At 36.6% G+C, this 12209-nt stretch overlaps 1 protein-coding gene across 2 annotated transcripts in view; it reads right to left on the bottom strand.

Moving 5' to 3' along the window:
- Positions 1–5414, bottom strand: part of LOC111639235 (ATP-binding cassette sub-family A member 1-like) — a 55185-nt gene extending 49771 nt beyond the window's left edge. For both annotated transcript variants that reach the window (XM_023385044.1, XM_023385043.1), the window contains exons 1-2: positions 5292–5414; positions 1436–1565 (exon numbers count right to left, since the gene is read on the bottom strand). In XM_023385044.1, coding sequence (XP_023240812.1) covers positions 1436–1451 — 16 coding nt within the window. In that variant the 5' untranslated portion in view covers positions 1452–1565; positions 5292–5414. The remainder of the gene's footprint in view (positions 1–1435; positions 1566–5291) is intronic.
- Positions 5415–12209: the final 6795 nt, after the last annotated feature.

Raw genomic sequence — 12209 nt, 5'->3', positions numbered from 1 at the left:
GCAGCGGCGGCCTTATCCATTGCGAGGCTCTGGGCGGCAGATCTTTGCGAGGCCCTTGTCCTTTGTGCAAAGTATGTGAATTGAAATAGTAGGCACTTATTAATATTAATATATACTGTACTATAAATTAAATTTATTTTATTGTTATAACTAATAGCCAAGGATAAAATAAAAAGTTTTAAATATCAACTTTTTTCTACTTGGTTGTTGCGCGAGGCCCCTCCAAGAGCGAGGCCCCGGGCGATTGCCCTGCTCGCCACCCCCTAAGACCGCCACTGCTTCGAAGTATACTAAAGGATCGTTCTATGGTCGCCATAGTGCATAGAATAGTTCTTGAAATTGTAGGGCAGAGGGCGCCACCGCTTGACCTTTCCCCTCTGACCTCATTTGGTCCTCGGACACCAATCTGGAGAGACGCTTTCGTACGCCGACCTTCGCTTTTGTTACGCCAATCTTTCGGAGTCAGCTTCGACGACGAACACATATTTGTACAGTTATTCAACTTAGGCCTTTGTAAATAGTCCGTAGTCGCGGGGAAATAAAATATGGTATTTCCAAGGAATCAGTCTCCTCATTAATCTTGTCTGACGAACAAAGGACGTGGAACACATGGGCGAGATCAGAACTACTATCACACGAGGTCGGATCAAATTCAGACCTATTCTATCGAAACGCCTCGACGGATTTTAGCTCCATCGCTAAAAAATTATGAATGATTTTCTTATGACAGGAAAAAATATTAGTTTCGTTAAACAGGTCAACGACTTCTATATCCCTTTATTTGTCTTCTGGTAAATTCTTCTTCATCCACAAATTATAACAAAGGTCCAATTCTCTGGTGACATCATCCAACTCATAAAAATTTGTATCATATCATGAACTTTTGCAGCTTTAACAGGTTCTTGAACATCATACCATCTATCAATAGGAGCAACTAAGTTTGGTGTCATTATTCCATAATATGTAAAAACTGTTTCCATTAAACTTTCTGGCTTGAATTTCATATTTAAGGTGCTCATTATACTGTTACATTCTCTTTCTTATTTTTATTAAAGAAATAAATTTAATTAAACTACAGAATGACTAATTTTTTCACACTTGCTTATATGCTTGGATTTGCTTATATGATTCTGTTACTACCAGATGGTAACTGGGCAATTCAATAAGTTCTAGACACCATACCTTGATTTGTCTTAGAATTTCAACACATCCTGGGCAGCACTGAATGGAAATTTTAGTCTACCTTATACACACATGATGCAGATTATCTTAGAGATTCAATTTTACTCATAAAGTGGACTTTGTCCCTTTTTTGAGTTGGTAGATTCAATTATATTTATCAGCCTTTTTCATTTTGAATTAAATATTTCAAAATATCAAAGTATTTATAAAATTAAAACTTGAAACAGAACAGAGATTTCTGAACTTTTTTTACCTGTCAAAATACTCATAATTGTTGTTTTACCAGCTCCATTGGGACCTAAAAGTACTGTTATTTGATCAGCATGCAAATTTAGTGATACATCTTTTATTGCTGTCTTGAATTTCCAACAATTCCTAAATTTCTATAATAAAAAAGAAATACAGTAAAACCTCACTTTATGGCCACTCCAAAAATTCCTCTGTAAAACTACATAAATTTTAATATAAATGAAACTTCATCTTGGTGATCACTGTTCACTTCATTTAAGTAATTAAGATAAGTGCAGGGCTGTTGAGAGGGGAATCTGAAGATTTTTCCTCAGTCCTAGAAAAAATTTAGGGGCCTATAGGTACTCCTACCCCTATAAATTAATGTTATTTTTAATAACAAAAATAAAAATTGTTTAAGTAAGACTAATTTTTTTTAATTAATAAAAAAACATTGTCTGCATTTCATTAGTTCAAAAAAAAAGAAAGAAAGAAAAAAAAGAAGACCCCAAGGTGCTAAAGAACCTGCTCTATCCCATATCTCATACAAGCTTGCAACAGTCCTGAGGAATTGGTCTAAAGTGATATTTATCTCCCTTTAAATGGACAACAGAATAAGAAAATCCAAATCCAATGCTTCTAAACTCAACATATTTTTTTAAATACTTTAAATATAACTGAGTTTTGTTGTTATAGTTTTTGGAACAGTTTGAAGTTTCCTCCTATAAAGGACACTCAAATAAAATCATCTTTATTTACACTGAACAAATTAAATTTATCTCTACAATTTAGTAAGAAGAAAGACAACTATATATTTGTTCAATAATTTTATACAAAATCTGATTGTATTTTGCAAAAATATAACTAAGTTAACAATGATCACTCTAGATCACTGATATGTCACTTGCAACACTCAATGAAGAAAAATATCAGTGAGCCTGTTTTAAATGCTAGTTTAATTATTAACACTTTTTTCAACACTTAAGCACTTCTTCATATCTAGTGACTTCTGTTTAATGACTTCTTTTGTGAATTTTTTAGTTAAATACAATTTTAAATAAAACTTTTAATCACCATTTCTTAAACATATTGATTTTATCTATGGGTACTAAATATTCCATTTGGTACTGTACTGTACAATACTTAAATGAATCCTAATGCAAAGTAAACTACTCTGTGAAAGTTTGATATATATATTATCTTTTTGCCCTGTGGACACTAAAAGAGCCTCTTTATGACCAGTCCATTATCGATTCAGCCAGGCCCACAACAGCATGAGCAAGCTGCGAGGGATAGGGTCCAAGCCCAACACATCTTGATGGACCATCCTGAGAAAGAGCTGGATTTTTTAGATTCATCTGAATTTGATCCCAGATCCATCACAGTGATAGCCTGCCACCTGAACCACTCAGTCATCTGGCCATCAGGATACAATATTATACAATATTGTATACATAACATATATTTATTTTATTTATTTTTACAATCTGTATTAGACTTTTACAGTATTCTCATTACAGTTCTGTATATCAATTTTTCATAACCCCAATTAGGTGACCCCTTACAGCCAGAAATTGTATATTCCAAAGGAGACCACACAGATGAGTTTTTACTGTATAAAATATGATAAAATGGATTTAACACTAATTGTTGCCTTTAGATTATAACAAAACTTAAAAACTTTTAAAAAAACTAAAAATATTGATTTTTATTCCTTTATCTGCCTTATATCAGAGACAAAAAACTTACACCAAAGACATTCAGAACAAAAAGACAATTCATTTATTTTTCTAAATCGAGCTATGCATTCAGGTAAGATTTTTATATAACATTTCACCCCTCTTCAGGCTATAAAGTAAAAATATAGAAGTTTAGAGTTTATATTGATGCTTTTGTTTTTTGTAAATTTTCTTTGATATGAAAAAATAATATATAATAAAATTGAAGACAAAGTCTGCCCAAAGAGGACCACCATTTATTTTCTCTGTATTCCAGACTATACATGTTCTTGGCAACTGACCTTTCTTTATAGGCTACTTGTTGCCAGAAGTTAAAAAAATCCTTTTAAAAAACACAAAATATATCCAATTAAAATTACAAGTAATTTCTAAAAAAGGAACTGGTGACATACAGATGTCTTGCTTGCATCCATCCATACCTTCTTTGGGGTGTTACTGCTTTTATCTACTAGAAACAGGCACTGGAAAATGCAGATTTTAAAAAAGCTGCTCCCTGATGATGATACATGTAGAATTTTCATGTGTAAATTTTCATTCGATGGAGATTATTATTTAATAAAATTGAAGACAAAGCCTGCCCAAAAGGGACCACATTTATTTTCTCTGTGTTCCAAACTATACATGTTAAAGCAGTAACACTTCCGAAGAAGGTATGGGTGGATGCAAGAAAGACGTCTGTATGTCACCAGTTCCTTTTTTAAAATTACTTGTAATTTTAATTTGATATATTTTGTTTTTTTTTAAAAAGAACATTTTTTAACTTCTGGTGACAAGTAGCCTATAAAGAAAGGTCAGTTGCCAAGAACATGTATAGTCTGGAACACAGAGGAAATAAATGGTGGTCCCTTTTAGGCAGACTTTGTCTTCAATTTTATTAAATAATCTCCATAGGATGAAAATTTACAGATGAAAAAATAAGATGAATTACAAATTTTCCACTTGCACAGTACATCTTCAATTAATTGACATTCCTTTTTTGTGTGCTTTTATCTTGCACAATATCCAACTACATTAAAATCCTCTATAAAGAGAAAGACATGTATTTATATAGGTTTAAAGAACATGTGACAATTATACATGCAAATAATTCCATTAATTTAAATAATGGAATCGAAATAGAGGGTGCATGGTTGGATATCATGTGAGAAAATCTCACACGAAGAAAGAATGACAGTTAATTGATGATGTACAAGCAGAAAACTTGTAATTCATCTTATTCTTTTCGTATCAAAGAAACAGATCAGTTGTAAGTTTATATTGGTGCTCTCGTCTTTTGTAAACTCTAAAATTATATATTTTTATTTTACAGCCAGAAGAGGGGTGAAATGTTGTATAAAAAACTTACCTGACATGCATAGCTTGATTTAGAAAAATAAATGATTGTCTTTTTGTTTTGAGTGTCCTTGGTGCAAGTTCTTTGTCTCTAATATAAGGCAGATAAAAGGATAAAAAGAAAAATCAATCAAATTTTTAGTTTTTTAAAAAGTTTTTAAGTTTGGTTTTAGGCTAAAAGCAACAAATAGCTTTTACTGTTTTAAATCATTGTAAACATTATACAGTCAATCCCCCCTATAACACTGTTGATAATTCTGTTTTATATGAATTCCACGTTGTACGAGTCACTTAGATTTTACAAATACGTAAGCCATTCACAGCCCGGCACATGTATTTGTAAAATCTAAGTGACTCGTACAACATGGAATTCATATAAAATGGAATTATCAACAGTGTTATGGGGGGGTCGACTGTAATAAATTTAATATCAACAATGAAATTAAATTACAAATAACTGTTACACAGACAATTAAATTATTCTGTTACAAAACTTTAACAACAGAATAAACTGAAAACGTAATAAATAAATAGGTGTATTCATTTATGTGCAAAGAATTTTCTTTCCTCCATATCCACATATAGAGACAAATAAAAAAATCTTGCAATACAATTAAATATAAAGTGATCTTCAAAATAATAAAAGAATCTGGTATCAAAATGAAATTCTATAAGCTTGTTAATATAGAGTTTTATCACAGGATTTCATTATATTTGTGAATTATAGTTCAAATAAAGCATTTGTTTCATTTCATTATATATGTTTTGGAAGCAATTATTATTGTAAAATGTATAAAAAAATTTTTGTACCTTTGTTAGATGAGAAATAATGACAGTACGTTTTGATCCTTTTGGTTCTTTTTCAAAGTAAGGTGATGAGAAATTTTCTATTTCTGCACATTCTTTAGTTTCATTATAGCAACTTGACCAATATGATGGCTAAAAATTATCATAATACAGTTAAAACTATAAATTAATATTTATTCAAATTTCTATTTAATAATAAATTCATACAGATTTGATATAAAATAATAAAGTATTAGATAGATATATTATAATTTATATTTAAATTTTATATCGGATAAACTGCTACTAAGTTATGATTTCATTATTTCAAATTATTGTATAATAATATATCTTTGATACATAATAAAACAATTTAAATATCAAGAGATAAGTNAAATAAAAAAAAAAAAAAAAAAAAAAAAAAAACGGAAGTTACAAAATAAAAAAAAAAAACACGTACGGAAAACAAACATTACACAAGAAAGGTATATAAATACAAACGCCTAAACCAAGAACAATAGTGACGCAGCACTACATATCTCCCCCCTTAAAATTATTACCGAAATGCAATTTCCTAAAATCAATTCTCTTTCCTCTCAGGTTGTATGGTCGTTCCTTACTGATATCTCCGTTAGATGGATTATGAGGTATATCATTATTTTTTCTACCCCTCTCCCTAACACCTTGTTCCCCAAATATACGTCGATCGGGACATTCTTCATCATCCTCCAATTCAGTATCTCTTACTTTCCTCACACGAGGTTTTCTTCTCCCTTCGGGCCTTATCCATCCGTAACATAATTTGAGTCGATCCACATGCACGGTCTCAACGTCTCTCTTTCTACACCCTTCGACTCGATAAGTAGTGGGGTTCACAATCTTGGTAATGCGAAAGGGGCCTAAGTAGTTCGGAGCAAACTTATCTCTCTTCGTTCCCTTCCTCCTTACCCAAACCTTTTGCCCTTCGCTGAATTTTAACAGTTTTCTTCCTTTATTATAATAGTCACGGTTTTTCTTGTGACGATAGTCCGCTTGCATACCAGCCGATTCACGTAGATTGCGCAACTTCGTGATAATGTAAGATCTACGTTCATCCGAGGTCATAGCAGTTGGTGCGACTCCAAGGTCGGGTGTGCGTGGGTCCATACCAAATAATAGGAAGGCGGGTGAGTCATTAACAGAGGAATGGTGTGTATTGTTGTATGCGAAGCATGCAGATGGGATGAGATCATCCCATTCGACATTCTCCTCATTTGATGCCTTGGCAATGATGCCAATGAGGGACTTATTGGCTCGCTCGCACATGCCATTAGCACATGGACGGTAAGCCGTTGTTATATTCCGTCTTATTCCTAGCCACTTACAACAGTCGCTGAATAAGGATGATAGGAAGTTTGTCCCACGGTCTGATATTATCACTTCAGGGACACCATACCTGCATATTACTTCATCAAAGATAACGTTGCTAACGCTCCAAGCGGTCTGGTCCTTAAGTGGGAAGGCCTCGAGAAACCGCGTGCACACGTCGATTACAACTAAGATGAAACGATGTTCCCGCCTTGTCACCTTTACGGGACCAATTATATCAATCGCTATTTTCTGGAAGGGAACATCTGCCCCTTCATTTTTTTGTATTGGAGCCTTGCCTCTATGCAGGTTGTATCTTTGACATTTATGGCACCGTTTCACCACCTCCTCGGTCACTTTTCGTAAATCTCTTACAAAATAATTCTTCTCCACATTCCTCATCGTTTTCAAAACACCCCAGTGGCCATACAATTGATGTTCGTGAATGGCTGTAACCAGTTCCGTAGCAAGTTCGTTTCCTACACAGATCTTGTCTGCGTGCTGGTTCCGCCCCCTCTGAAATATTCTTTTATACAAACAATCGTTAAAAATCCGATACTCGTTAAAACTTTCATTTGAGTCGTTGCCCCTCATCATATCTCTCTTTATTGGACCAAAAATGCTATCACTATCTTGCGACTTGCTTATCTCATCTCTGCTGGGAATCCCCTTATCTATCGTCCTGACATCCATATGGTTAATACCGTTTATATTACGGGAAAGGAAGTCAGCTACCTTATTGTCCACACCTTTCACGTGATTTACCTCTATATCATGATCCATTAGCTCCATCACCCATCTTATTAAGCGTCGATTCCCATTTTGTATGTTGCTCAGAAAGACGAGAGGCTTGTGATCAGATAATATGATGGTCTTCCGTCCTAATATCAGGTGTCTAAAATGTCTTAAGGCCATGACCATAGCTAAACATTCCTTTTCTATGGTGGAGTAGTGGAGCTCTGCACCTTGGAACCTCCTACTATAATAACCAAGAGGAACAAGGTTATCGCCATTCCTTTGCTCCAAGACAGCAGCTGCGGCATGGTCTGAAGCATCGGTATGTAAGTAGAAGTCTTTATTAAAATCAGGATGTGCAAGAATTGGCGGGCGGGAGATAACCTTCTTCAAATGCTCGAAACTATTCTGGCATTTCTCACTCCAGCTAAACCTTTTATTTCTTTTTGTCAACTCAGTCAAAGGTGCAGCAAGCTTAGAAAAGGATGGGATGAAGCTCCGGAAAAACCCCACTACTCCCAAAAAGCTCCGCACCTCCTTGACACTATTAGGGGCCTTGATGTTTTTTATGGATTCAATATTCACGGGGTCGGGCATTATCCCTTCCTTGCTAATCACATGCCCCAAATATTTCACTTGTCGTGCTAAGATCTGGCACTTATCAGGATTCAGTTTAAGGCCTTCCTCCTTTAGGGTATTAATGACTTTATCAAGTAGGTCCAAATGATCGTCTAAAGTTTTTGAAAATAAAACGACATCATCCTGAAAAACGAAACAACAGTTTCCAATAAATCTAGCCAGGACCTTCGTCATCACAAACTGGAAATACCTCCCGCTATTCTTTCCTCCTTGCGGCATCCTACACAACTGGTACTTTCCCCACGGTGTGGAGAAAGCGAACACATGCCTTATCTCATGGGCAAGGGGGATTTGAAAGTACCCAGCTTTTAGGTCCAGAACGGAGAAGAAGATATTTCCTTCCAGCTGAGAAAGAATGTCATCAATCCTGGTCATTGGAAATATTTGCGGTTCCGTGATATCGTTTATCTTGCGAAGATCTAATGTTAACCTAATTTCCCCGGACTCTTTCGGAACAACGTGCAACGGAGAGTTCCACACCGAAGAGCTCTCCTCGCAAATACCCGCCTCTACCAGTTCTCTGATCTTCTCCTTTAAGGGCGGTAGATAGCTATAAGGAATGCGATACTGCTTAGTATTGATTGGGTGATCGGAAGTTAATTTAACATGGTGCACATAACTCTTGGATCCAGATATCTCGGTGACCTTTCTGGCAATGGCCTCATGATGGGCGCCCAATATATTTAATACCCTCTCCTTGACCTCACCATCTAAGTGGTCCAATTTCCATACAGACAGGTCATTGTCAACGATCTTATTAATATTTGTGGACAAATTAAGGGTACCCTTCACCTTACTACTCCTTATTGCAGGGAGCAAACCCGCCAGGAGTTCGGGGTTGTGACTAATGATATCCATACCAATAATTAAGTCATAAGGCGCACTACTCGGAAATTTTATGATAGGAATGTTGATCTCAATCTCATTGCTCTCGGATAAGATACATCTAGTTGCTACAGCCTCATTGCTTTGAATGATAGCACCGGACATCCCACTTATATATGAATCATTGCGTACCACGCATTTCCTATTCCTCACATTAATCCGTTCCATAATCTCGTTTCTTACCACGGTCCTCTCTGCACCTGTATCAATTAGGCCTTGCACTTCACAATCAAAAAAATTCCCTTTAATAATCGGTAGACCACGCTCGGTTAAGTATATACCCTTGGTCAGAGTAAGTTGTGTGAGCCGGTCATCAGCCTGACCCTCCAGATGACCGTTCTTTAGTTTAAATCCTTTCGCTGCTCGCAGCTCCTGGCCATGTGTCCAATTTTACCACATGCGTAGCACCTCCGTCTCTCACCCCTAACATTGACCGGGGTTCTAATCCCTCTGACGAATTCACCCAATTCTTTCATGGATTCCGTTAATTGTTTCATCTGCATCTCTAGCTCACGGACTCTCGGGTTTTCGTCCTTTGGTTCACTCCCCTGTTCAAAATTCGTGCATATCTCGCTTAAGGCTAACCCCTTTTCGCAAGCGTTCTCTATCTCTTCTTCACCCTCAGCCTTCGAGATAGCTTCGTCCAAGGTAGCCGGCCGTCCTTGCATAACCCGTTTTCGAATCTCCGGGACTAATCCTTTCATAAAACACTCTTTCACGCAATTATCCCGCAACGTTGCCAGACTAGGATTTCGTGTCATGGCTCTGGAAAACAATGTCTTAATGCGGCTTCCATATTCATATACACTTTCACCTCTTTTCTGGCTAACCTTAAGGACTAAACTAAATTGACTTTGCCCCTTCTCCTTATGGCCAAAACACTTTATGAGGGCCTCCTTTATTTCACTATAGCTAACTACGCCTTGCTCTCTCAGATCAAAAAAAATAGATAGAGGCTCACCTTTCAGTCTTGCTTGCATTACGGATATTTTTACTTTCTCGTCCCATTTCGCAAGTGAGGCTACATTCTCGACCGTTAGAAGAAATCGGTGTATGTCCAAGGTATCACCTGGTAGGTTGGAGAAACAAGGGATCATTCCCATGAATCCCGTCACTATTGGTACACCTTCAGGTTCCTCCATTACACGTGCTTGTGTTCCGCTTGTTACTTGTTCTTCCATCCCAATGTTCACACAGACGTTAATACTAAATTCTTACAATCTATGACTAAAATTAACCGATTACAACAATAATTCTTAAGGTCTAAACGATATATTCCTTAGCCAATAAGTATATATACATTATGTTTACAAGTTATACATACTATCATAATATAATCCTCTTACAAACTTATCCCTTTTACCCGTAACAGACAAATCCTGTCGCGGACGCCAATGTAGTAATCCAGGGGCACCGAGGTTACTCTAGACAAAGAGTTGGGTAAAAGACTACTGTTACTCGAGGATTTTATATGAGACAAACGACATGTATCAATAATAAGGAAATNTCTCTGTCCATGCTGGAAAATAATGGCACAATAATCAGCGATATACAGGGTATTGCTGATTTATTGGGTGAAACATTTTCTGCTTCATCCAGCAATATTGTGTATTTAAGGAATTTTCATGCTTATAAAGCCCAAAGAGAAAAACAGTGTTTAAACTTTACTTCTTATTTAATGAAAAATATAATGTGCCATTCACTAGAATTGAATTACATACAGCAATCTCTCGCTCGGGAAAAGTGCTGTAGGACCGGATAAAATCCACTACAGCATGATTAAAAATCTGTCAAACAATTCTTTTTTTAGTCTCTTGCATCTGTTTAACAGAATATGGACAGAACATACTTTTCCCAACTCTTGGAGGCTATCTATCATTATTCCCATTCCCAAACCTGGTAAAGATTACAAGAATCCCTCTAATTATAGACCAATTTCTCTGACAAGTTGTTTCTGTAAACTTTTCGAGAGAATGGTAAACAGGCGTGTAATGTATCTCTTAGAGAAAAAGGAATACTTTTCATCACATCAGAGTTGTTTTCGTAGGAACAGAAGTACCACTGATAACCTGGTAAACCTTGAAACATTATACGCGAAGCGTTTGTTCGAAGACAGCACTTAGTGTCTGTGTTTTTTGACATAGAGAAGGTTTATGATCGCTGTTGGTGATACGGAATACTTCGTGATCTACACCAATTCGGATTGCGGGGTAATTTGCCAATTTTTATAAAAAACTTTTTACAGAATCGAAGATTCCAAGTCAGGATGGGCAACACCTTATCTAGGCTTTTCAGACAAGAAGAAGGTGTTCCTCAAGGTTGTATTTTGAGTGTGACTTTTGTTTCTAATTAAAATTAACAGCATAGCTAAGTGTCTTCCTCCTAGTGTAAAACACTCTCTGTACGTGGATGATTTTCAGATCTTCTGCTAGTCTAGTAACATGAGTTTCATTGAGAGACAACTTCAAACCTCCCTAAATCGCATAGACAATTGGTCCAAGACTAATGGTTTTACTTTTAATACAGAGAAGACCTCATGCATTACACAAGTTGCACTACTCACTGGAGGGTCGTCATCTTTTTGCGGTTCCTCTTCGTCGGGCACATCAAAATAGGGCTCGTCTGGTGGCTGATTGTCCACGGGCACACCGATCGTCTTCAGCTGGAGACCCTCACGACTGGGGACCAGGTAGACGGCCACAATATGCTTGACGAACTGCCGGAATTTAGCCGATGGTGTTGGCAACTTGGACAGGAATTGCGTCTTGTATACGTAAGTACATGCGTAGCTCTGCGGGCTCCTGTTTGTGCGGAGCGACTTAATGGACTTCTTCAGCCAGCGATGTCGACACTCGATGTTTTGAGTGTGAGCCTTGGGATCATCGATGTCGACGAATCTGCACGGAGAAAAAAATGAAAATGTTACTTTTTGATAACGCTTGTTCATTTTTTTCACTTAACACATAGAAGATTCATCCTATTTACCTCCCGGGGTGCTGCTGGCTGTGATTAATGGTCTTATGATCTGAGAAGCCGATCGTCGTACAAATGCGATACTGTGGCGCACTGTCGGAAACGATGATGCTACCTTCAGCGATGTATCTGAACATGTGTCTCCACAGAATACACCTACTTTTGTTGTCTACCTGAAAGAATACGAAAAATATAACTGAAAACATCTAAAATGCGCAAATGTATGTTGGACAGTGCATCTTCCGGCATACTGAACTTCCACGAAAACTAAAAAATAACGTTTAGCTACTACTTACATGCCAGTACATCAACTCCTGCGTTTCCCGACAATAGGCCCCAAATAATGTTAATTGGTGGCCCTTA

Source organism: Centruroides sculpturatus, unplaced genomic scaffold, assembly GCF_000671375.1.
Source record: "Centruroides sculpturatus isolate CEXI.00-Female unplaced genomic scaffold, Cexi_2.0 scaffold1311, whole genome shotgun sequence".
Lineage (NCBI taxonomy): Eukaryota > Metazoa > Arthropoda > Arachnida > Scorpiones > Buthidae > Centruroides > Centruroides sculpturatus.
Note: the sequence above shows the minus strand (reverse complement) of the source record. Positions and strands in the feature narration are given on the sequence as shown.